The 27,672-nt window shown below is 42.7% G+C and overlaps 1 protein-coding gene across 1 annotated transcript in view; it reads right to left on the minus strand.

The window, feature by feature from the left end:
- DNAH14 (dynein axonemal heavy chain 14) overlaps positions 1-27,672 on the minus strand; it is a gene marked incomplete at both ends in the record, with an annotated part of 218,518 nt that overhangs the window by 6,246 nt on the left and 184,600 nt on the right. Inside the window, 8 exons of the mRNA XM_080925129.1 lie at positions 588-709; positions 1,493-1,605; positions 3,865-4,061; positions 5,228-5,394; positions 9,069-9,268; positions 11,228-11,425; positions 14,360-14,587; positions 25,439-25,541. Coding sequence (XP_080781255.1) covers positions 588-709; positions 1,493-1,605; positions 3,865-4,061; positions 5,228-5,394; positions 9,069-9,268; positions 11,228-11,425; positions 14,360-14,587; positions 25,439-25,541 — 1,328 coding nt within the window. The remainder of the gene's footprint in view (positions 1-587; positions 710-1,492; positions 1,606-3,864; positions 4,062-5,227; positions 5,395-9,068; positions 9,269-11,227; positions 11,426-14,359; positions 14,588-25,438; positions 25,542-27,672) is intronic.

Genomic DNA, 27,672 nt, shown 5'->3' on the forward strand with positions numbered 1-27,672 from the left:
TTAAGCCCCTTCCTTAGTGACCTTCTGTGGCCAGCAGTTATGATCTCTCTGGTTTATGTACTATGTAGGGATTCATTCACACATAGGCTCATGGGAAGTCACCCATTCATTCCTCAAGTATTGATTGTGAGCTTTTTTGGTGTTGTACAAATCAGGTACTTGGGGTGCAACAGAAATAAAGCTAAACCAGTCTACCTGTTCCTGCCCTGGGGGAGCTCAGTCCACTGTGACTTCCTCCCAGGTCCCTATGGACTTGGCTCCCTGCTGCTGTGACATATTCCACTCAGTGTCTGTGCTGAGCATGTAGGGTACAGCAGACACTTGACCATCAATTCTTGTTAATAAGCGCCTGAGGTATGGTATTTCCTCCTGCTGTAGGCATTAAGGGGGGCCTTAGTTCTGGGTCTTTGATACAGGACCAGTGGCTTAGGGATGAGAAAGAGCCTTGCCAAGGCCTAGTGGAGTTATCCTTGAGAAGGAAGGAGAGGAGGTGAGGGAGGACAGGCTCAGGGCCTACAGGCCTGCAGGTGCGGTCTTCTGGGCCAGTGGAGTGGCTGTGTCTGCCCCGCGTGCAAATGCTCACTCACCTTGTGGTGAGAAGAAAGCAGAGAGCCAGTATCGTGCAGGAAATCCATCGGTGATGTCATTTCCAGTGGTGACTTTAAATTTCTGGCCAAGCCTTTTCCAGGTTGTGATAAACAACATGTACCTGGTGAGAAGCCAGGGGCAGGGCAGGGCAGGGCAGCTGAGGGCAGGGCAGCTGCTCTTTCTCAAGCAGCCTCGGCACCCTCCACTAGCCTACCAGGCAGCAGCTTTTACTACTCACCCCTGGTCTACCTCAGTCTCTGTCTTATACTTTCATGAACACAGGGGATAGTTTGAGGCCTCTTAGGGAAAAGGGAGGGTAGACTGTGGAGGTCAGTGATTTGGAGACACCTGGCTGGGCTGGGAGGAATCTGAGCATTTGTTTCTGAGTTGCAGGCTTTGCCCACAGCTGATAGTCGTGTGCTCTGAGGTACAGGAGGCTTCTGGGCACAGGTTGCACACAGAACTTCTGGGTTGCATTGCAATACTTCTGTATTCTAGTTGTGACACCTTAGGTAAGTCACTTTCTGTGCTGTGGCTTACTCCTTTCTGAAACAGGACGGTGACAGAGTTGGTACCTACTCTCTACCCTGGGACTACTGTGGAAACTGAGTTAGGGAGACACAACTAGAGTTTTCACACACTATTCCACATTTCCCCCTGGTCGCTTTTCCAGGCAGAGTGCGAGATGGCGGGAAGAAGCACACCCTAGGTTTTTCCCAGCTCTCGGCATGGGAAGACCTTGCAGGGGATCCCAACTTTGAGGTCTCTGTTTTCTCATCCCAAAAGGAAGGGGCGAGGCAAAAGAAAGCCATGAGAGTGGGCTGTGGGGTAAGGTGAGTGGGGAAGCGGACAAGCTCTAGCAGAAGCAGGGAAGGAACAGAAGCCGCGCTGCCCTGGTGCTTACCGATGGTGTATGGCGGTGTAGGCCACTTTGGCCCAGGTGTTGAAGAAGTTCACCCGCTGGATGAGGTTGCTTACCCAGAAGCTCAGGGGCCTGCAGGACTTGTAGGCGTACTTCTGCAGATTGAGAAAGAGAGGCACATTGTTTCTGTGAATCTGTCTAGAGGTCTAGGCACATTTCTGCCAGGGAAACACTTGGCAGGAGATGTCATTTTTCAGCTGTAAAAACAGTGATAAGCTTGAAATTCCGTACCAAGGAAATCGCATCACCTGAACTGAATGCGCCTGTCCTGGCTATAGGCTTCGGTCGCTCTTGAGCCTTCGCCTCTCACCTCCCTCTTCTTTCTGGGGACCCTGGGTTTTAGCCACTTGAACTTTCTAGCCTTCCTGGTGCAAGTTGCCATCCTTTTCCTTTCAGCTCAGCAGAGCTGGCCTGACCGCTTGACCTCCTGGGTGTTTCCTTCTGCCTGAAGTCTCCACTGTTCATTGTCTGATCCTGCTCATACCAGGCCCCAGATGTCAAGGGATAGAAGGAGTGGGGTTTGCAGTCCACAGCTGCCTCTGTCTTCTGTTTACAGTAGTTGTCTTGTGAGGACATCCTGGCCTCCGGTCCCCTTGTTGGTCCTTTGCTGGTCCCACTCCAGTCCAGGGCACCCATCTTTCTGCTGGATGCTGATGACTTCCTTTCAGATCTAGTTCACGGGCTTCTCTCTCGGAGGCGAATCTGCTGCCCACTCCTTCCAGCCCTTTTCTTCTCTCCACGCTCCCTCACTCCCGATGGTCCCAGCGGCTCCTCGGGGGTGATGAGTAGCTGGCAGCACAAGCCTGAGTGCTCTGACCTAACAGTTCTCAGGGGCTTCGCTCTCACGTCCCCCTAGCTCACACACTTCCCACAACCACCTTGTCACTCGCCCAGTTAGCTCAGCTCAGATGCTAGGCAGACATGCAGCCACTCGGCCTTCTCAACGCGTCTGCCGCTGGGCCGTAGCTTCCCGACACAGTGGCACAACGAGCCAGAAATCTGGTCGGTCTCAAGTCCCACCACGCGCCACGTGTGAAATCTACAGATGCTATGTTTCAGTTTCATTCATTTGTATTCAGGTTTTAAAGACTTAGTGGTCCTTGATGCCTTTAATCTCTTGTGATTTCTTTTTTTTTTTTTAATAAAAAAAGTTTTTTTTTTTTTTTTTTTTTTTTTTTTTTTTTTTTTAATTTATCTTTTATATATGAGTACACTGTCACTGTCTTCAGACACACCAGAAGAGGGCATCAGATCCCATCACAGATGGTCATGAGCCACCATGTGGTTGCTGGGAATTGAACTCAGGGCTGAACCATCTCTCCAGCCCCTCTTTGTGTTTTCTATACAGGTTCTTTTCTTTCTTTCTTTTTTTTTTTTTTAAACTACTGTATTGACCTGCAGTTCACACAAGCACACAATTACTCATTTGAGATATATATTCAATAGTTATTAGATGTATTTACTGAGTTGGACAGACAATACTATAATTACTTTCAGCACATTTTCATTAAAAACTACAACAATAACCAAACCAAAGCAAAGCAAACAATCAGCCCTCCTGGTCCTTTCTCTGTCATTGCTGCATTTTCTGTCACCTGCACCTGGAGGCAGCCACTACTGTCTGGGTTTGTGTTTTATGGACTTCGCATTTAAGTGATGGCCTGCCTTGATTCCATTCCTGCATTCTGTAGCAGAGCTGTGGTTTTCAGGGTTTGCCCAGGTATCAATTGCCAGTATGGTTTATTTTGGTGGCAGTCATTTATAATAATTTCCTGTTTCCTAAAAATATAGAGCTCAAAGCATTTGTAATCATTTAAAATTTTATACTAACTAAAAATATGAATGAGATAGAACAGAACAGTAGGCTGAAATACCACAGAACAAAACATACAAACCAGTGCCTTTCTCTCCACACGGACCATTAAAGGACCACTTAAGGGAACTACAGGGGTCTGCTTTTCCTGCTCCAACATCCGTGTTTCTTACAGTTAGGTCACATGCACCTTTACAAGCAAACATATGCCTCCATATTCTTTTGAAGCTTTCAAAACTTTACCAAGACTGTGTGTGTGTGTGTGTGTGTGTGTTTGATCTGTGCACACAGCTTGTGACTAGACTTTAGTTCATAGAACACAATTTCTCTTCGTGTATCTCAGGCCTGTTTTCAGATCGATACTCTTACAGTTTTCGTGGTAAACAACCCAAAGGTAAATCTTGGAGAAATTGCCACACTGCTGTCTAATTGGTTGTATTTGCTCACATTTGTGCCACAGTAGCTCTACAGGATGGTTGCTCAGTCGGTGTGGAGCACAGACATTATCTCACGCAAGAAGCGAACAGTCATGGCTGCTTACCTGCCACAGCATGGGCACTTTGGCCCTAAGGAAAGAGTCGTATGTCTCCTCCAGGTCTGGAGTGAAGATGCTTTCTCCCTTTATAGCGAGTTGAAGATTCTTTAAGGATTCATGTATGACAGATAGTAACTTATTGAAACGTTCGGTTTCTTTTTTCAGAAAGGGTATCAAGACAGAGTGGATAAGGGGATCATACCCTGAATAAAAAGAGAGAGATAGAATGTGATTTTTACAGAGGAAAGGAGGTTTACCGAGGTATGCAGGCTTCAAAGTTGCAAAAAGTCCATGTATTCGACCATGGTCGGTAGACAGTTTCTAGAGAAGTCTGGATGACAATTATTTTAGTTTCTCTATCTTTTTTTTTTTTTTTTTTTTTTTTTTTTGATCAACCATACTGTTATTGTGTCTCATAGTAAGAGTGTCACCTCACCTAATATGCAAATCAGTAAGCAGGTGATGTGTCTTGAAAAAAAGTTTTAGCTAATCACAGTGGTGCAAGCTTTTAATCCCAGTACTTGGCAGGCAGAGTCAGGTAGATCTCTGAGTTCCAGGACGGCTGGGGCTCCTTAGTGAGACCCCTGTTTAATATATTTTTAATACTTGTAGACAGACCTGAAGGGCAGATTTAACATTCTGAGATGCACCTTCAGAGAGCCTCTTGCTGTACCAGTGGCAGCACACATTTACACGGAGACACCGCAGTGACTAGGTGATCTCATGGGACCACTGTGTGTTTATCACTGACTGCACGCCTTGCTGCATCTTGGTAAACAGTTGCTTGACATTTGGCTACAAATGAATTTTGGAAGGAGTTAGACTGTGTGGCTGGTGGGATGGCTCAGTGGTTAAGAGCACGTGCTCTTCCTTGCGCTTGCAGGGGCCCCGAATTTGACTTCCAGCACCTGCTTTGTGATTAACAACTGTGACTCTAGGTTGAAGGCATCTGATGTCTCTTGGTGGCCTTGGACACGGGTACTCAAGTGCATGCCCCAGCCCAAATTACGGTTAAAAAAAAAAGAAAAGAAAGTGAAATTTAGAAAAAGGAATTGTGGATGTTAAAAATTTAACTTGAAAATCTCTCCCAATACAGGCATTTATCTCCTCAAGAGCTGGGTCTGGCCTCATCTCTGTCAACAGACCTCCCCCCACCCCCATTTCTAAGTCTTATTGCTCTAAGCACCACCTCTGAGGCCAGAGGGTGGGGAGAGCCACGGGGACCCCAGCGACCTCAGAGGAACCCGTGTCTGCTATGGCGGCTGCTGCTTCCCTTTGGGTCTTGGTGCCTCTGGGTATCCCCCCAGAGGGTACACCACAGCCTCTGTTCTGCTGCCGTCTGGGGAGAACCCCCGGGCTGCTAACTCACCTTGAATGTTTTCATAAAGCTTCTCCCACATCGGACTTGCCATAACGTATTTGAATGTGCATTGGCTTTCAGGCCCGGAAACTTCCTCGTTCTCCACCGTCAGGGGCAGCTGCGTCAGAATGTCAGATAGGACCTCCATCACCAGGTCATCGTTGCTCTGCTCAGAGCTGCAAAAGAATTGGGAAGACTGAGGCACAGACTCACTTTTTGTTTTTGTTTTTGTTTTTTTCTGGAAGTGAGCTCTGCTTTGGCCCCACAGAAGGTGGGCAGCTTCATGGAGCCCACAGCTTCGATACAGAAGACCTCAGGGACACTGCAGTTTATTCCCCTTTACAGAAAATGGCCCCATAACTTCCACGTTTATAAGGAAAAGTGTTGTAGAGCCTTTTTAGGGTTTGTTTCTAAAACATTTTTTTTTCTACCAGATATATCTGCAGACAAGCATATCCAGAGAAGACAGAGGTGGCCAGCCCTTAGCTCAGTTTGTCACATCCCTCTGTGCTTACCCCAGGGCTTCTGACTGTGCCCTCTGAGTGTGACATGAGCATGTCCACAGTTGGCTGTGACTGGTGCCACATAGCTGGAGAGACACTTTGGAATTCTTCCAAAGATGAGAAGCCAGGATCGGGAAGCTGGCGGGGCACAATGTGGGTGAGCAGGGGACAGCTATACTTCAAGCTCCCTTTGCTCCCCAGTGTGGGCTTTCTTTTTTTAACCTAACACCCAAGTTTCTTTTTATTTAGCCAAATGAATGTTATCTTTCCAAGCATCAGATAACCCTGACGCTACCAGTGCGACCTTTCAGCCCAGTAGCACTACTTCTGGGTTATCTTACACATCTGTCACCCAAGGACAAGATTTTCTGTTTGGTCATCATGCTTTGCTTTTGACTTTTGCTTCAGCTTTGAGTTTTTCAGTAGCCATGTAAGGTGGTTTCAGGTGATTTCAAAGTCAAAAGGCCTCAATTTTATTGAATATAACAGGCCTCCCAATGGCATCTCATAGACAAATGAGTTTCCATGTTTGAGCAACATGACTGGGGAAATCATGGCCTCTAAGTGACTGAGGAGATACTGTGAAAGATGTTTAAAATGCCTGTTAAATGTATTCTGGGTACATAGCTATTTCTTTTAAATTGAAAATTCCTTCAAAGAAAAACTCCTTTATACTGAGGTTATGTACTAAACTTAGAAAGCCCATAGAGTAAAGTAAATCACAAGTCTCAGGAAGTTCCTGAAACTTAGAAGATTCACAAGGCTCCCTGCAAAGTTATATCAGAATTAACAGTCACTGGGCAGGAGAGACTGATGAGCAGGGTAGCCTACAAGCTTTAGGGAGTTGCCACCTATATTAGTGGTGACAGATATGTCTGGTTCATTTGTGCTCCTGTAAGTACCCCGTAACCCATACCTCTGAAAAATAACTTCAGTAAACCCACTGGTTCATTAAGCTAAATTTGGGAGGAATTGTTCCTGTTATCTGAGGTGAATAGATATTTGTTTATATTGCTCAGAAAAAGTGACACGATTCCATTAAAATCATACTATATTTCCCTGGTGTATTGAGGAATGCTAACAGCATGAAGGGTGTCATCAGAGTCTACAGGACATTCCATCTGCTGCTCTCTGGAAGCATGCTGGATGTTTCCTTCTGGACATCTGCCTTTCTCCATATGTGTAATTTCCCCCTACGAAGCAGGCTGTATATACTCACTTCTAGTGATGAGGTGCTTGAACTTTGTCTATTTTGTGCTAGTAAACAACACTGGACCAAATAGCAAAACCCTGTGCCAAAGCCAAAGAACACTCTGGCTGTTATATGAAAGAGTCAGGATCCAAAGAAATGAGACGATTATAAGTAATACAGAATTCCAATTGGCTTGGAAACACACAGAGAAAAAGTACACATATTTTAACAGCCAAAAGAATGTCAACCTAATCTACAGGTATTAGAGAATTGTGTAGTTGGCATCTAGGAATGTGGATAACGTGACCACCTTGCATAGACTTATGGAGCAATTCTCCTGACAGCTACAGAGTTCTGAGTGTGTTACTCATCTTCCCAAGAAGTAATTCTAGCAAGAAAAACATTATAGAAGAGATAGTTTTCTGCTAAGGAATGGAATTATCTATAACATGGTGTGTGTGTGTCTTCTATGTGTGTCTTGTATGCATATGTGTCTTGTATGTGTGTGTATATGTGTTTGTCATGTATGTGTGTGTGTTGTGCATGTGTGTAAGTATGTGTGTGTGTGGGGGTAGTACTCATATTTGCAGGTGCCCTTGCCTGTGCTGGCATATGTGGAGGTCAGAGGTTGATGCTGGGATGGCTTTTGTCTTAATTGTTTTTCAGTCTTATTAATGCATCTATTGACACAAGGCCTCTCCGTGAACCTGGATCTCACTGTCTTGACAAGGCTGGCTGGCCAACGAGCCTCAGGATCTCTGTCTCCACCTTCTGACAGCCGGTTACAGGTGTGTGCCTGGTGTTGAGGTGGGTTCTGGGGATCTGAACACAGGCCCTCACGCTTGCTCAGCAGACCTTGGTAAACTGAACCAACCTCCCAGCCCATAAACACTGTGATATGCAAGAGAACTGGGTGTTGTAAACTTGAGAGGTGAAGCTTATGCCTCCATTTTAAAAAGAGATGACTGGGGACATAACTTATGCAGAAATCCTGCTAAACTGGTGTGGATGAGAGAACAAAGGGCCTGGAGACTCGCTGTATCTGAGCATTAGATTTATAAAGATGGTTAAGAAACTTGAGAAGGCCTGGTAGACAGGATGCCAACTTTATAACAAAAATTAATCTATTTGAAGATGTTTGATCAGGTCTACAGAGGGGATGCACCATTACTGGATGGCCTTGACAAGGTGTTTGTGAAGATATTCTAAACCCAGATACTGGCACACTAAAAACGAGGCAGGAAGTCACTGGGCTCTCAGGGAGCCCTCATAAATTAGCCAGCGTCACTGTTTGGACTCAGAGATGAGGAGCACTTGCTGGATTCCCCATACCAAACTGGCATGGAAGAGTTAGAATTTTGACAGAGGTCTGCGCAGCAGATGAAGAGGAGAAAATGAGCCCACTGTGGTCCAGCACCTCAGCAATGAAGTTTGGGCTTTCTGGGAAGTGTCTATGAACTGGAGAGTGGAGTCCCAGCCTTGAGGGCTCCAGTTATGTGGTTATGGTGTGGACACACTTCATTTCATTCTATAGTCTCAGGGAGGAGGTTTGAATCTGAGGCACATGCATTAAACCATTGTTTCTACCCCCTTTCAGATACTGAACACAGAGCAAACAGAGCCATCACTTACATGGGCCTTCTCCTGGCAGGTTTCTCTTGAGCACACAGCTCTTTCTGTCATTTCGATCGGTGGCTGTCTACTCCTGAGACGAATATGTGCATGTTCACAGTTAAACAAATTAACATAAAGCCAGGTGTGGTGGTGCACACCTTCGGTCCCAGCACAGGGAGGTAGAGGCAGGCCTATCTCTGTGAGTTTGAGTTTGAGGCTGGCTTGGTCTACAAAGCAAGTTCCAGGACAGCCAGGGCTGTTCTACAGAAAAACTTGAAACAGAGAAACCGAATCCACATAAAAGACAACTCACCAGGTACAATTCAGTCACCTGTCCTTCAGATACTTAACGACCACATGCTTGGCAAGTGTGTTGTGTGTGCACATGCACATGTAAGAGTGCAGGTGTGTGTGTGACCAGGTGTATCATGTACTTGCTTCTGGGATGTGCAGAGTTTAGGTTTTCTGTCAGCAGGTTATACTTTTCTCTCCAGATTGTACCTGGTATTTCCCACCCAGTAATAGTCCTGTGCACTCTTACCTGATCATGAGGTATCCTGGGGCATCTTTTGGTTGCATGTAGATAAGATTTTCAATGTATTTCTGGGTCTTGATCTCACTGCAGGTGTATGTGGCCCTGGGGTGGATTCCTAATATTTCAGGAGAATCGTCATCTGGAAAGGACTGGATAATGTTTATGCAGTCCTTTAAGCTTGCAGAGCTGGGCACTGGCTGGTACATCTGAAAGTTTAATTGCTCTGTTAGTTCTGCACGAGGAAGACATCTACTCCTGGCAATGCACAGAGAGAGAATCTCTCCATGTCCATTTATGCAAAAGGCTCTTCATAGTTCTGTATTCTACAGACACTCAGCACTGGGACCACTTTATTACAAGCTGTATGACACACACGTAACCTTCACATTGGGGAGAGAGGACATTCAAAGGCTAGGAGACACTGACCACCTATTACCTTGATGAAATACATGCCTTGGTAATGGAAGTGAGAGGCCTTTAGTACCTGTAGAAGCCATGTGAGGGAGGCCAAGGCCTCGTGTGTTACAAGTGTGGTGACTAGTCTGCTGCCACTGGGAGAGAGTTAGGGGATTGTGGCTTGTCACTGAAGGAGATGTTTGGATGCCTACCCTGTTCTACTTTGTTTATTGGCTGCCATTAGTGAGCAGCCTCCACTGTGAGGTTCTGTGCTGAAACATATTCCAAAGCAGCACGTTTTTACGGTAGACTGAAATCTCCAGAAATATAAGCCAAAAATACATCTTTCCTTCCCAAAATTGTTTATCTTAAGCATTTGTCAAAAATGCTGGACATTTGTCTTATGTAAACATTACTAACAAATGACCGGTGACCAGGAAGAGAAATGCATTGTTTATATGCACAGGAGGCTGGTAGCGGTGGCTGTCACTGATGACCTAGTGAGGACCGCAGGGCACCACAGAGAACAAAGTCACTGATAACGACTTTATCTGTGAAATAAACTAAGATTACTCCAGGGAGTAGGAAGGACTAGCAAGTTGCAATGGACATAAAAACTTCAGAGTTCTAAAGTAATTAATTGAAATGAAAGATTTCAGAATATCCACTTTTGTTAATGTAGTACACTGCAATAAAATACAAACTATATATATATACATATATATATATGTATATATATATATATATATATAATATTACATATACGTGTCACAGTATCTCCTGTTCATTTACTCACATTCATTGTGACAGTCTACATAGAGAAGACAGACACACTACATTTTCTGAGCAATTTTAAAGTGTTTTCAAGGCTAATTTTACCTTAAGGACTGACTTGAGAATCTAAACTTAATTTAAGCATCCCTTTAAACATTTAAAAGCAAGCAGAAGCTTTCAGAGCCCAATAAGAAATGTGTACGTTGGCTGGCATGCGCCAGGTGGTCCGTAAAAGCTGCTGTTAGTACATGTTTTATTGTTTTGTTTTGTTTTTTTATTTTGTTTGTTTTTTTGTTTTTAGTGCCTCACAAATGAGTTCCCCTCAACTGTCACTTTGTTCATCTCTCTGTATTTTTAAGACTCTGGGCAGATGACCTGAGTCTGATCTCTACTTCTCTTGATGACACCAGGTCCTTCTCATTTTTTGATGCCCACTTAATCTCTCCAGCCTTGCCCCAAGGGCCAGAGGTCACAGAGTTGTTTCCCCTGGAGCAAACAGTCCACAGAGCACAACTTCTGGTGTGTAGCCTGGATCTCTGCCCGAAAGGTAGAGAGGTCTGCGTGGAGGACAAGCTAAGGAGGTGAGGAAAGGGAACAGAGAGATCTGGAGTTTTCTAACTCAGGTGTTTGTGGTCAAGATAGAGTTCTTGCTTTCTACCCTGTGGCCCTCAGCTTCTTTGCCTGCAAGCTGGGCAAATGGAAGCTTTGACAACAGTGAGAAACACACGCAGGTTGTCTGCCGTGGACTCAGTGGTCTGTCTGTGTGCTCTGTGTAGAGCACCTGAGCCTGTCAGAGGGCACACGCCATCTCTTTACCATTCTTTTCATTTATCTCCTTGTATATTATGGCACATGATACAATAGTGGGAAGTTGGTTTTGTAATACAGTTCTGAAAGTTAATGAAAGCCACTGATCATTCAAATTGACTTGTGGATGTAAGGAATGCATCAAAACCTGGTCAGAAATAATTAGAAAGAGATAACTCTTTTCCTACTTCATTGCCAAAGAAACTCGAGCTATCCTCCAGCATTTCAGGATTGCAGAATTTGTGGAAGAGAGTCTTCAGGCATCGCTTGTCCCATTCATCTGTCACCCGGCCACCATAGGTCACTTCTGAGATCAGGTAGTTAATCTCCTTCCACGGGACTTCCGATCGGTCCGAGAGGACATTTCCCAGGACCTTTATGGACACCTGTAGGAGGTACTTTGTTATTTCTGCATGTGTTTTTGGCTGACATTTCCCACAACGCCAACAACTCTCTGAAACAGAGAGAACCAGGCCAGGAAGTGTAAGCCTCTAGTCTCAATTACTTAGGGGACTAGAGCAGATTTCCAAGTTCAAGACCAATTTAGTCAAGTAAGACTCTGACTCAATAGAAGAGGACTAGAGGAGCTGAAGGGATGGCTCAGTGATGGAGAGCACTGGCTGCTTTTCCAGAGGATCTGGGTTTCATTCTCAGCACCTATAATGGTGGTCCATAGCTGTTTGTAGCTCTGGTTCTGGGGGAGGCACAGGCACAGATATGGGCATGCACCTACTCATAAAATTATAATAATAAAGAAGGTTCTGCAGCTATAACTTAGTGGTAAAACACTTGCCTAGTATGTGTGAGGCCCTAGGGTCTGGGAAACCAGTCCTGGAAAAACAACCAACCAACCAACCAACCAACCAACCAACCAACCAGGAAGAGAGAGGAATAAACTCAGGGTGTGTGTTTTTCTCTACCAGTGACTGCATGGCTACATTAATTACATAAATCCTCTGTAATTATGGTTGCTGCTTTAACAGATGCACAGGGCACTAGATGTCAAGGCACAGAAGGATGCAGAAGGGAAGTACCTACTCTCATCCTCTTGCCTTCTCCCCCAAGGCCTACAACAGCAGGCTCTTAGTGTCCTGAAAGTGACCTTGAAGTGACCTTGTGCACACACAGATGGGATCCCAGGCTCTTCTCCTTCCTCCTTGGCCACTCCTCCCAAGGTCCCTGCTATCTTGGCCTCTCCTCTGTCTCTTTCTGGCTTCCTGACTTTCCGACTCTCACAGGGGCTGTGGGTACACATACTGGCCCTCAGCTGTTTGTGTTCAGAGGCCACTGCTGTTCGTGCTTCCACTGTGTGAGTCCTGGTACTCTCAGCCCCGAATCCCATGGAGATGGGACTCCACTCTGGGCTCTCTATGGATTCTACATCTGCACATTCAACTAAGCACCCAGGTTGAAACAAAGGCATTTGTACTGAGTGCATGCAGACATTTTCCAGTTCATTAGTCTAAACAAGATAGCACAGTGGTTCACACAGCACCTGCGTTGTATTTGGATGCCCATGATTTAAAGTACACAGGATGCTGCCTGTGTATGCAAATGCTACACCATTTTATAGCTTAAGAGATGTGAAGATCATCAGACTTCACCATCTAAGGGAATCTTGTGGTCAAGCCTCTAAGGAAATCCAAGCATTGTTACTTGCAGTTTTCCATGGTGTATTGTTTGCATTTTGACGGGTTTTGGACAGGAACTCCCTGTGCTCACATTCCTGGGCACATCTCCAGTGAGCAGCTGTTGTGCTCTATATCTTTGGCCAATCCCAGAAACAATGAGTTGACTACGTGTATGCAGCTTCTTGTGTAGGTAGAAATGCCTAATGGACACAGAGAGAAGGCACAGAAGACAGGAAGACCTGCTTCCCCTGGTGGGATTCACCAATATAGTTAGAATCAAGATTTTTCTTAGAAAATTAAAAAAAATTGTTCTGACATAGAAAAGGAAAGGGAATTAAGAGGTACAGTGTTCCACACCAGAAGCAGAATTGCAAGATTAACTTATGGGGTTTTGAAAAGACAGGGTTTCTCTGTGTAGCTCTAGCTGTCCTGAATCTCCATCTAACCAGACCAACCTTGAACTGAAAGATCTGCCTGCCTCTGCCCCCTGAGATCAAAGGCAGCCCACCAGTGCCCGGCAACTTAGAAAAAGCTTGAGGAGACACTGTTGTCCACATCTTTTATCAGCAATAGAGAAAACATCCTGCCAGAAAGCACAATATAAGGTACTATTAAAAAAGATAACCACTTTTTAAAGCCCAGCTGCCAGGTGGCGGCGGCACATGTCTTCAATCCCAGCACTCGGGAGGCAGAACGTGGCCGATCTCTGTGAATTCAAGACCAGCTTAGTCTAAAGAGCAAGTTCCAGAACAGCATGGAATACACAGAGAGACCCTGTCTTGAAAAACCAAAATGTCAGGCCAGTGGCTCGGTGTTGTCCCTCTTATTTATTTATTTATTTATTTATTTATTTAATTTATACTTTTTCTGTATTTGAGTACATTATAGTTGTCAGACACATCAGAAGAGAGAGGACATTGGATCCCATTATAGATGGTTGTGGTTCCCGTGTGGTTGCTGGGAACTGAACTCAGGACCTCTGGAAGAACAGTCAGTGCTCTTAACCACTGAGTCATCTCTCCAGCACCTCCTCCACCATGTTGTTCTTCTTGATTTGAATAAGAACACTGAGAGATCTTTTAACAGTGATTTAATAGTGATCTGCATGTCAGGAACTAATCAAAATGTTTCACTTACACTCATTAGGTTGGAACTTTCTTTTGAAATTTTGTATTTTATGTGGATGGGTGTTTTGCCTGCATATATATCTGCGTACATGCTGCCTGATGTGCAGAGGCCAGAAGAGGGCATCAGGTTCTCAGGGGCTGGAGTGGCATGTGGTGGTGAGCCATCATGTAGGTGCTGGGAATTGAACCCAGGTCCTCTGGAAAAGCAGCCAGTGCTCTTCACTACTGAGCCATCTCTCCAGGCCACTGAGTTACATCTTATGATGATAATGACCTTGTGGTAGATAATGACGTTTGTCCCCTCCCACAACTGCTTTATTTCACTCAAGAAACTAGGACCCTGTTTCAAAGATGGAACCCTTGCATAGCCGTAGTGGTGGGGCTGTGACAGCATTCTGGGAAGCTGACTGTAGAGTTTCTGGAGTATCAGTCCTGCCGAGTCATACGATGCCGTTTTCTTCTCTCCTGGCAAACGCCTAGCACCGTGGAGAAGCAGGCTACCTCAGCTCAGCTTACCACTTTCTGGATGTGCTACTGCCTGCCTTCCAGAGCTCCCACTCACCTCCAGGTCGGAGGAACTGAATTTGTAAGGGATGTTCCAGCCCAGCGTTCCGTACGCTTTCCTCTCATTGAGCACAGCGCTGAAAAAACAGAGGCTGAAGAGAATTTTTTTCCACCACGGTCCACAGTCAGGCTTGTCAAAAACCTCTGCTGTCACCTCTCCACTCCCGCCATAGCCAAACATTTGAAGTAAATTGCTTTTCAATCCCTGGGGAGGTTCCACAGCAATCTTAAAAAAAAAAAAAAAAAAAAAAAAAGTGAGCAGAATTCACTATAAGTGACTATTCATGGGAACCAGCCTGCAGCTGGAACCCGCCCTGTGGAGGGGAATGGGCTCAGAGGGGCTACTCCTCACAGCAGCTGGTGACATACATGGCTGACAGCTGCTCCCAAGAACCATCGCCAATTCCGTATCTGGGCTATTCTTCTGCCTCTTGAAAACTTCTGTAACAGGGTCACTTCAGATTTTGTCTCACGTTCTAACGCATGCTTTATTTTTGAGACAAGGTCTCACCTTGTAGCCCTGGCTAGCATGAAACTTACTATGTAGATAAGGTTGGCCTTGAGCTCACAGAGGTCTGTCTCATTCATAATTTATAAAGACAAACTACAGCACTGGGTTGTTGTGACTGTGACCACAAGCATAGTGTGTGGGAAGGACAGAACTTCAGAGTTCGTCAGGAGCCATTTAGGAGAGGCTAAGGTCAGCAGGTGACTCTCCTGGAGGTGGCTGTTTTGCAAGACTTTTGATAGGTGGGCTCTGAGTGTCAAGGTCCCAAGAGACTTTACCTCTGGGTTGCTGTTTGCTGTCTATATGCCTGTCCTGTCACTATTACATAGTCTAATGATGCCTGGGCACCAGCCCACCCTACCGGGCAGACTTCTGCAGATCAACATAAAGAATGACCTTTCATGAATTAATGCTGTTTAGATGAATTAATGACTTTATTGAATTCCTTATTTGATTCAAATACTTTTAGGAAGAAGATTCTAAGAGATGGTTCTAGTTGTTTTGCTAGAAAGATATAATAAAGTTAGAATCAAGAATAGAATGTGCCCATTCCTCATAAAACAATAAGTAAAGGCTGTATAATAAGGAATTCAATGAGCTTTCTCAATTACACTACAAAAGAAAAATAGACTTGGAACAGATTTGTCATCAAGGAAGACTATTTATTGTAGGTCAGGTCTAAGGATGAGGCCATGGGAGTGCACCATGATAAAGCAAGGCCCTGTGAAACTGTTGCTTTGAACTTATAATGAGCTTATGGAATGAAACACTGCTTTGAACTTAATAACATTCTTCTGTAACTCCCATCCTATGTAACATTTTATCTATGAGGTAATTTTTTTTTTAAGAACCTTTGTCTGAGAAAATATAAAAAGGCCAGAGGAAAGAAATAAAGTGTGGCATCTGGGGCTCTGCCTCATCCACCCACCAAATGTGTATATGTATATGTCTGCTTGTATATACATATGTGTGTAGGTGTATGTATGTAAGCATGCAAGAACACTTGCAGAGTTGATGAGATAGGTGGTTGGGCCCAATCAGAATGTGTGTATAAATGTATGTGTGTGTGTGCACTTTGCCTATGTTAAAGATTTTCTTTCTTTTCTTCACATATCTTACTGGTTCACAAAGAGTTAACGAGTCCAAGTGATAGGCTCCAGGGTAGGAGAAAAAAGGAACTCTAACAACAGATCCTTTACTTAATTCCCAGATGCTAAACAACATGTGTTAATCGCCAGAGACCAGCACTTATTAAAGTAGCACAGAGAGTTACAGAGCAAGAAACCAGCGTTTATTAAAGCACAGAACAGTAAGAAAGAGTTAGGTTTTGCTATCAGCCTCTGGCCCCCAGAGCAGTAAGAGAGAGGAGGCCACACATCTTCAGTCTTTGTTTCACCTCAGCTCACTCCCCAGCCAAGCAGGCCCCTGGCAGAGTTAGTCACTGTGCTACACCAGTGGCACCTAAGCCGTGGTAAGGGACCTCAGCATGCACAGGGAGCCAAAGCACAGAAAGCAGAACATGAACTGAGCCAACAGACATAGCCAGTCACCTCTCATATTAGACAACAGAGTGGTGACTTTTGTGTTAATGGATTCTGATTGCCTTGGGGACCCAGGTACCTGCTGATTCCTTCCCTGGAGGAGCTAAAATAACTGTAAGGGTTTTATGAGTGTGTGGCTGCTAGGGGGTCTTGGTACCAGTGTACACATGTGTGTGTGTGTGCATGTGCGTGCATGTACACACCCATACACAAAGCTGAGGATGTAATTGGTTGAAACACTGGCAAATAGAGTATCTGGTGCAACTGCTATGATGCTCAGTACATCAATACTGTGTGGCTGTGCAGATGCATTACATGAATGAGTGTATGTCTGAACACACAATTTCTAATATTCAGGATCATACTTATTCTTTATAGGTGGCTCACCTCAGTTCCTTTGTGTTCCTATGTTTCTCAAGGGGGAGGCAGCGTGAGGCACATGCACCTGTTTACACTGGGTCTCTAAGATGTCACTAGAGCCTGTAAAGATGGCTGGCATGGTAGTCCCTCCTCCCCTCCAGAGTTACAGAAAAAGAGAGACTTTTGCTTTGAAATGTAAGTGAGTCATTTTGGGCAGAAGGGAGTTGCTTTGTTTTGAGACAGGCTTGGATCTCTCTGTAGATGAAGGCTAAGCTGGCCTCTAGTTTATAGAGATCCACTTCCTGCCCTGTCTCCTGAGTGCTGGGATTTAAAGGCACCACCACACCCAGCTTTATTGACAGCCTCTTAAAGTGGAATTAGAGCAACAGACCTAATCAAAATATGTGTCCCTTGAATCTTTTTGTCCCTCTTTGTTACGACTGACTCTCCACTTCTACTCCCAGCCAAAGGGAGAAGGCCACTTGAGGTCATAGTCAGCCAGATCTTGAGAAGTAAATGACATTGGCATTGTAAGCCACAGGCTGAAAGGCTCACATTTCTCTGTCTGATTCAGGGCAAGACTGTGGGATATGGCTCTGGGTAGAAGTACACAGCAGAGGTGGTAGAATTAGGGAACGGTATCTCAGGAAGGTGTTTCTAGGAATTAGTCTGGCCAGGCATGGTTCACATATGATATTTTACCTGTATCTTCATCAGTTTTTCTGCTGTTTGAAATCTATCTTTAGGCCAACTGGGCCTTTAACAAGATTGACCAAGTCTTTATACTGGGATATCAGAAGTCAGACATAATCCACAATTAAGGTTATTTTAGTAAATAGTCTGTTTGCTTTCTGCTAGAGTTTTCCAGAGAGTTAGCAAACCATAAAATGGCCAAGAAGAATAAAAATAAGAAAATGCCACATAGTTAGATGCAATGTCTCACTCAGATACTCAGGGAGCTGAGACAGGGGATCATTTACTCCCAGGAGTTCAAGGCCAGCCTGGGCAACATGGCAAGAGAGAAAGGAAAAAGCTATATAAACATTTCCAGCGCAGTTTACAACTGGAAGCAGAGCATCCTCTCTGAGAAGCAAGTGTCGGAGCTGGGAGTTGAAAGCAGGTCTCCATTCTGTGGTAGCTCTTCCCCATCCAATGAGAGCTGACAATGACCACAGCATGAGTTCTCGACTGTAGATTTATGTTAAGGCAATACATGATAGACAGGGAGAGGAGGTGGGAAAAAGGAGAGGAAATGGAAGAGGAGGAGTCAGGGAGAGGGAGGAGGAGGAGGAGTCTGGGGAGAAGGAGGGGAGAATGGTTCGGGAACAGGAGGACTGTTCATGGCAGGTGAGAGGGATTTTTTTTTAGGAGGGGAATAGAGAGTGTAGTGGTAAATCTGCCCAAAATAGACCCAGTTTGTTTTCCTAATCACTGAGTCTTGTTTTCATTGAATGGGTTTATTTGGGTTGGAGAGGAAAATGCAACAAATTGGCGATTGGATTGAAAAGGATATTGCAATATTTGGCGCCCAACATTTGGTTTAGAACCCAACTAACCTGAGTCTAAAGTTCGCTGCCCCTCGACCCCAGCCCCGAAAATAGGGATCTGTGCTGGAGCAGTGTTGGACTGAAAGCTGACTGGGTCTGCGGGGCCTACAGAGAACTGCAGAGAGGCTCCCTCCCCCAAACCCTACACAGAGAGCTACAGCCAGGAGAGTATCAGGAAACACAGGGAGGACCAGAAGTCTCTGGGGCACAACTGCCTGTGAGGTAGCCTGAGACCAGCATACAAGCAAGCTCTGCCAGCTGCAACCCAAAGAGGGAATAAAGAATCGGAGAGGACCACGGTGTTCTGAATTGAACAGCAGAAAAAAGGTAGAAAGGTCTCCAGATCAGGTATTTTGATACTTAAAGATGAGAAACACAGTAAATATATTTCGGGCTTTATGGGATGATATTTTGGATGGTCTGACAGGGATGGATTTTAAGGAAATAGACACCTTATCATTTACCATTATCGTGATAATCATTCTCTTGATTTACTATGTCCTCTCAAAAAGACTGGGCCTTAGATAAAAAGTTCATGGTCTTAAAAAAGAAATTACAGGTAACACTAGAACAAAAGACAGAATAAGAGACAGAAAGATGAAAATAAGGTGGGAGACAGGAGCTGGTAAAAGGTTAGAACAAAATATACAGCAGCTTACAGATCAGACTGAGCAGCAAAGAGAAAATAATGAGTTTGGAAGCAAGACTTGGAGAATAACTTTTTAAAATTGATCTATCAAAAATTAATGGACAGTAGACTATTAGAGTTGCAATATAAAGAAAAACTCAAAATGTGGAGGCAGAACCTTGAACAGAGAATACAAGAACTCAAGGAACAGGAGGAGCGACAAAAGGAGAGATATGAAATGTGGATACAGACCTTAAGGGAGGAATTCAAAATTTCAATCAATGAAAACACTCAGGTAGAGACAGAAGATAAAATTAGAGAAAGCCAACCGAAAGTTGTTAGAAAGCAAACTCTAGTCTATCCTGTTAATGTGCAACAAAGACCTGCAGACGATGACCATCCACAGGGTTATGAAGAATTTGAATGGCAACCTGTGGATGTACTAGAACTGAAGAAATTTAAGGAAAATGTTAAGAATTTTGGAATGCACTTGCCATTTGTATAACAAATCCTGATTTCTTGGGCTATTAAAAATAGAATAATCCCCCAAGACTGGAAAGATATGGCAAAAGCAATACTAGAGCCTGCCGCAAATTTACAGTGGTTCTCATGGTGGAGAGAAGAGATGAGGGAGATAGCACGACAAAATAGAGTCAGGGGTAGAGAGATTTCCACAGATCAGCTGCTTGGTAAAGGTTGCTTTGCTGAGGTAGAAGTGCAGGCCGTATATGATGAAGAAACTCTAGCATTATGTCAATTGTCAGCTTTAAAGGCCTGGGACAAGGTTGCAGAATCAGGGAAAAAAAACTTGAACCATTCACTCAAGTCATACAAGGTCTTAAAGAACCTTCCCTGACTTTTTACAAAGGCTAACCTCAGCTGTGGAAAGGAGTGTATCAGACTCAGCATCAAGAAAGGCAATAATTGAATCTTTAGCCTTTGAAAATGCAAATACTGTGTGCAAGGAAGTTATCAGACCACTGAGGGCAAGGTCAGCACCAATAGATGAATGGACTAGATATACAGTTGATGTTGGATCTTGCTTACCTGATATAACTGTAATAGGAGAAGCTGCCAATAAACAACTAGAAATGACCCAAGATTTCAAGTGTTTTAATTGTGGTGAGCTGGGCCATCTCAGATATAACTGTATGAAAAACCAAAATAATATCAAAAGGGGGCCTATGCCTCCTGGAATATGTCAAAGATGTGGCAAAGGCCAACATTTGACTAGGGAAAGTAAATCAATAACAGACAAATGGGGCAACACCCTGCCAAAAAACTCCCAGGGGGGCCTCTCGCAGGCCCCAATGCCAGGCAGGTAAAATTCTCTTCCTCAGAAAAATTAGATGTAACTGCTTCAAAAACAGATGTTTTGAAACCAGACAAGGCTGTAGTAAGTTCTGTAGACAATTCCAAAAGCCTTAAAGTGAGCCCAAAACGAATATTTTGGCAAACTTCTATAGAGGATAAAAGACTAAAATTAAAAATACTAGTGAACAATATTGAAACTGAAGGAATGGTCGACACTGGAGCAGATGTCACCATCATCACTCCGAAATCTTGGCCTGCTAGTTGGCCACTTCAAGAAGTAGATACATAATTTCAAGGTGTTGGCACTTTATCCCAAATAAAGCAAAGCACCAGGTGGCTTAAATGTATAGGACCAGAAAGTCAAGTAGAAAAATTGAGGCCATATGTGGCTGATATAGCCATTAACTTATGGGGAAGAGATCTATTTCAGCAGTGGAAAACCCAACTTAATATCCCCTCGGTTTCAGTGTCTGGCCATGAACACCACCAGTCTCCTAATATAAATTTTAAATTAGTCAGGGAATGTTATCAAAGGCAGTTACAAACTGTCCAAGCTGTCTATAAAAGGGATACATCAGAGGCTGACAATTTAACTCTAACCCAAGGAGCTACTGCTGGTAAGACACCAACAACCTTGCCGCTAAGGTGGTTGATTGACCAACCTATTTGGATTAATCAGTGGTCTATGGCAAAGGAAAAAATTACAGGCATTAGAACAGCTAGTTCAGGAGCAGCTGGAGGCTCAGCACATCAAAGAGTCTAACAGCCCTTGGAATTCTCCAGTATTTGTCATTAAAAAAAAATCAGGCAAATGGAGGATGTTGACAGATCTCAGAGCAATTAATAAGATTATTCAACCAATGGGTTCCCTGCAGCCTGGGATCCCCCTGCCTTCCTTGTTACCTAAGGAATGGCCTATCATAGTGATTGACCTAAAAGATTGTTTTTTTCCCAATTCCTTTACATGAATTCGATAAAGAAAGGTTTGCTTTTTCAATACCAAACTTCAATAGAGATCGCCCAATAAAAAGATATCAGTGGAAAGTCTTGCTCCAAGGAATGTTAAACAGCCCTACCTTGTGTCAATATTTTGTACAACAGCCATTGGAAATGATTCACAAACAATTTCCCCAATCTATATATGGATGTGGTATATATACCATATATATATATATATATATATATATATATATATATATATATATATATATATATATACCATATTTACCATTATATGGATAACATATTATTAGCTGATTCAGATATAAATATCCCAGAAAGAATGTTAGATGAAGTAAAAAAAAAAACAAACAAAAAAAAAAAAAAAACAAAAACAAAAACAAAAACCTTGTTGGGGATTGCAAATTGCCCCTGAAAAAATACAAAGAGGGGATTCTATTAATTATTTAGGGTATCAAATAAGTCTGCAAAAGGTTAGGCCAAAAATGGTGCAAATCAGAAGAAACCAATTAAGGACTCTTAATGATTTTCAGAATCTACTGGGAGATATCAACTGGCTGAGGCCTGCAATTGGCTTGGCCACTCAAGAGTTAAGCAATTTATTTCAAACCTTACAAGATGATAAAGATTTAAATAGCCCAAGAAAACTATCAGCCGAGGTTGAGAAAGAGTTAGCTTTGGTAGAAAGGAAATTGCAGGATGCACATCTAGATTGTATTGATCCAAAGATGGCCTGCATCTTAGACATTTTACCTTCTATTCATTCTCCTACAGGAATTATTAAGCAAAGGGAAGATTATATATTGAAATGGATATTTTTAGCACATAAACAGAGTAAGAAACTGAAAACCTACAATGAGAAAGTCTCTGAATTAATACTAAAAGGTAAAATGAGACTTTGACAATTAGTTGGAAGTGATCCTGCTAAAATTGTGGTACCTTTTACAAATGCAGAAATTGCCTCCTTATGAGCACAAGATGAACACTGGCAAAGAGCATGCAGTAATTTCTTGGGAGAGATTAATAACAGATACCCTAAAAGCAAGCGACTTCAGTTCATAAAAGGAACTAATTGGATTCTCCCTTGTATAATAAAGGAAACTCCAATATCTGGAGCCCCTACATTTTGTACTGATGCCAGTAAGTCAGGAAAGGCAGGATATACATCAGAAAACGTAAGTAAGGTGATTGAGAGTCCCTATAAGTCAGTTCAAAGGTCTGAATTATATGCAATACTCATGGTGTTGTCAGGTTTTCCAGAGTCTCTTAATATAGTAACTGACTCAATATGCAGAAAGGGTTGTTTTACACAGAGACTGCTGAACTTATTCAGGATGATTCTGAATTGACTTCACTATTTATTCAACTACAACAAATGATCAGAAATAGGAGTCATCCAATATATATATATATATATATATATATATATATATATATATATATATATATATATATGTGTGTGTGTGTGTGTGTGTGTGTGTGTGTATATATATATATATATATAAAACACACATAATGTCTCATACAGGTCTGCTGGGCCCTCTGGTGCAAGGTAATAATGAAATTGACCAGCTATTGATAGGAAGTGTGCTAGAGGCTTCAGAATTCCATAAAAAACACCATGTGAACAGCAAAGGTTTAAGGAAAGATTCTCTATCACTTGGCAACAAGCCAAGGAAACTGTGAGGCAATGCCCTACTTGCTCATTATATAACCAAACTCCATTGCCTATAGAAACTAGCCCCAAGGGTATCCAAAGAAATGAAATTTGACAGATGGATGTCTTCCATTTTGCAGAGTTTGGTAAATTGAAATATGTGCACCATACCATAGACACATATTCAGGATTTCAATGGGCAACTGCCTTAGCATTTGAAAAGGCTGATTCTGTAATTACACATTTGTTAGAAGTTATGGCCATTATGGAAATAGCCATACAAATTAAAATGGACAACGGTCCAGCATATATCTCTAATAAGATGAAGCATGTGTTTTGAATATTATAATATAAAACATGTCACATGCATATCACATAATCCTACAGGACAAGCTATTGTGGAGAGATCTAATCGAACTCTAACGGAGATGGTTAATAGGCAAAAAGGAGGAACAAAAACCCCCAGAGATAGATTACATAGTGCCTTATTAACCTTAAAAATTTTTAAATGCTAATGGACAAAATAGCACAGCTGCTGAAAGACATTGGATTGTGGAGAAAAACCACTGAATTAAACCAGCCTGTTTATATTAAGGATATTCTAACAACAGAATGGAAAATGGGGAATGTATTATGTTGGGGGAGGGGTTATGCCTATGTTCCAACAGGAAAAGAAAAGCCGTGGGTTCCTTCCAAGTTGATAAAGATCAGACATGACCAAGGGAGACCTCCTGAAGACCTTGGTGACCAAGAAGAAAAGGGAGACTGACACAATCAACAAATAGGTGATGTATATGTGGTAATATTTATATCTCCATATATAGAGACAGCTCCGGAACTGGCTGACACTAAAATGGGCACAAATTTCTCATGACTTATTATTACATGACATTCTTTAAGACAGCATGTATACAGAATTATGTTATATGATCAAACTAACCTGAAGAAAGACAGTTATCTTTATTAATCTTTGTTAACCAATCTGTGCACCCTGCACACTCCATGTGAATGTCTTTACAGAACTATATGATTTGCTTGTATATTTTGTGTGCTGCAGGATGAAAGAAGAGAAGGGCAGCCCTGAAAAGATCCATACTCTGGAATGCTGAGATTCTGGGACTTTCCATTCCTGCTCCAAGTTTGATTCTACCTCAACTATATAGAAGCTGCTTCTTTTAAAGACTTGCTTCCAGAACTTTTCCAGAACTGCTTGGCTTGCCTATCCAGCCTTTCAGACTGTCATAGTCAAGATGTCATCTAAGTAGTGAACTTTCTCAGCACATAGTGACTGGAAGGCAACTGATGCCAGCTATCTCTCCTGTGACAAAACTAGTTTTTCTATTTTTCCTTGGCCCCCTGAAGGTGATTCTTCGCCCCAGTTCAGCTGGAAGCAGATAAGAGAAGATCTTCGTCCCAGTTCCTTATGTGGGGGTGGATGGTTCTAGTTATTTTTTGAATTAAGGATACTTTATAAATGCAGCTTTGGACAGGGCGGGAACTAGAGAGTTTAAACTCAGGGATTGCTCCCTTTCCTCTCCTTTTCTTTATCCTTCCTTCTTAAGTTGGGAAAAGGGGGTGGTGGAGAAATTGGGGATATAGTAATAGTATGAAAGTTAGAGAAATAGACATAAGGATAGGTTAGTAAATTTACTCTCAAACAAGATATTACATAGCTATATCTTACATTAGTAGAAATCTTTGTAATTGATTCAAGGTTGAAGTTGTACTCTTTACATTGGTATGATTTCACTTGATACAAATCTAATGTTTTCACTAGTATAGTTTCTTACTGATTTAAAACTGAGATTAATATTGTTACTTTCATAAAGGCATTGTGCCTGTACAATACATTTTGGAATATAAGGCTTAGATCCAGCCCTATAACTGTTATTATACACTGTTTTTAGTTGATTAATCAATACTAGCTAAGGGCTGGATAACAAACTCATAGTTTGAGTCACAAATGCCTTTTGTAGTTAGATGGATTTCAAAAATGTCAGAAATCCACAAATTATGACATTTAATGTTATTTATCTTTGTTGAGACATAACTGCTCTTTACAGTTCCCCTTTGGTGGAATAAATGAAGAAATTGAGCATCTCTACATCGAGGTGAGGTATAGCTGGTGGCTAGGCAGCCATTGGGCAAAAACTGCCAAATTCAGCAACAGACTTACTGTCCAAAAGGAGACCCTTTGTGCAGAATAGTCGACTGATAATCTTTGCTGAGCCAAAGTTATCAGCCCTTCAAGATTTCTGCATTTTTAGGTCTGTCAGTGATCCTGGGCCAGAAGACCGAAGACTTACTCTCACATGTTGCCAACAGGGGACTGCTGGCGGAGATTTGGATTTGTCTCTACAACCTCTTTAAGCTCTGGAAACTGTGTTAGGCTTCCTATGTTTTTAGATATTTGGCCAGTCTTAGATTTCTGATGGAGTTGAAGACTAATTTAGTTTGATGGCTTATCCAAGACTCGACTTGTCTCACAGTAATGGGAGTTAGTACTTCACTGTCAAGCAGGGCATGGCAGTCAACCCAGGAATCCTGCCAGTTTGTTCTTACCTTCACGCCCTTCTGAAGAATACTAATTGGGAAAAAACCATATGCTCTTGAGCTTAGCCAAAGCCTGAAGTCAGGATCTAGCACCATATCTGGACTACTAAATCTGCAAAATAAAAAAATGTAAATATTAAAAAATTATGCAATATTATCTTAGAGACAGAGCATTTTAAAGTTTCTGTGACCTTACTTAATGCCAAAGATAGGCAAGCTTTGATGATGCACAAAGAATTGTATAAGATTCATCAATTTCTATTTTTTCTTCCTTTTTTAAAATAAATTATTTATTTATCTTAGGTATATGAATACACTGTAGCTGTCTCCAGACACACCAGAAGAGAGCATGGGATCCCATTACAGATGGTTGTGAGCCACCATGTGGTTGCTGTGTTTGCTGGGAATTGAACTCAGGACCTCTAGAAGAGCAGTCAGTGCTCTTAACCATTGAACTATCTCTCCAGGTCCTATTTTTCCTTCCTTTAAGGAAAAAAAAACCAAAAAAAAAAAAAAAAAAAAACAATACCAAAACAAAACAAAACAAAAAAACCAAACCCATATACTCAGTACAGTAACTTAGGAAATGTTATAAAACATGACCCAAAGTGAAAGCTAGGTGTGGCAGCACAGGCTTTCAGTTGGGAGGGAAGCTGGGGACATGAGTTCTAGGTTAGACTTGTCTATATCTCAAAAAGCCAGAATGGGGATGGGGAGAGTTCCACCAGCCAAACCCAGGACAACTGAATAGCAGAGTAAAAGACCATAGAACCTGGTTAATTAACAGAATAGGATGAAGCAGCATCCACATTGGTATGAATGTATAAACTAATCAATGGACAGAGGAGAAATACTTTCCATGATTCCTTTTCTGTGTGACATGCTGAGGTTGGAAGCAATGGTAAAGGTGAGTGGTTAGAAAGCCATTAATTGGTAATTTAGGCAGTAATAATTCAGTCACAAATTATCAACTGTGCTGAAACTGTTGGGGATGGTTTGATATATAAAAAAGGTCTGAGAGTTTCTATGAGTGGCAGAAACTGTAACCACATGATCAAAGTTAGCACCAGTGGGAGTAATGCAGAGTGGTGTTGGTAAGCCACACTGCAAAAACCTAGCACATCTTCCACTTCCTGTAGGCAAGCTCAAGGAGTCACTGTGGCAAGACTTTGTTACCTATGAGGTTCATGCTCAAGATTGAGTTAGTTACTGAAAACATGGCCAAAACAACCAACCAACCAACCAACTGACCAAGCAACCAAGCAACCAACCAACCAACCAACTGACCAAGCAACCAACTAATCAACCAACCAACCAACCAACCAACCAACCAACCAACCAACCAACCAACTAACCAGCCAAACAAGCAACTAGCCAACCAAGCAACCAACCAAGCAAATAAACAAAACCCCAAATCCACCATAATATTTCAGGTAAAGTTCACTGTCTTGTGTCAACATTCATACTCTCCTGTGAGTGTGCAGCCTGTGGACTGCAGGACACCTACCACAAATCTGGCTGTGCCTTTAAAAACCACCAAAGATGGGCATACAAAGACAGACTGAAGATCTCCACCATTTTAGGGGAGACCAAAGAGACAGACAAGCACATGCATCAGAAAGCACTGTCTTGGAGCCTAGAGGGAGCAGGCTACCCAGGACCAACTTCTGCTGAGTAGATGAACAAGTACAGCCAGGCACTGAGGGGACAAGTGACAGGTCAGCTGCTAACTTTCAAAAGGGCAACTCGGAGAAAATAATGCATATGTAAATGTCCGAAGAGTGGTGAGCTAATCATAAGAATGAGGACTAGAAAGTAAAAGGGGGTCAGGATGACCAGATAGAGGCCCTGGCCACCACCTCTGACAGCCTGACTTTGATTCCCAGCACCCACATGCTGGAAGCAGAGAATTTAAAAAGTTATCTTCTGTTTTCCACCTGTGTGTTGTGGGATGCTTATGTTCACACACACACACACACACACACACACACACACACACACAGACACACACACACATACGCACACACACACAGACACACACACACACACTTTATAGAATAAACCAAAATAATAAAAACAAACTTACCAGTGAAATACAAAAGGAAACAAAAATGATAACCTTAATAACCTGTAATCCACTCAATGTTTTCTTTTTCTTTGTTGACTCTCTTCTTACTCTTAAATGAAAATATCACAATGTACCCATTATTTCTAGCTTGGTATTTTTTCTTTTTAGCAGCACA

This window comes from Micromys minutus (assembly GCF_963924665.1).
Source record: "Micromys minutus genome assembly, chromosome: 1".
NCBI classification, from domain to species: Eukaryota; Metazoa; Chordata; class Mammalia; order Rodentia; family Muridae; genus Micromys; species Micromys minutus.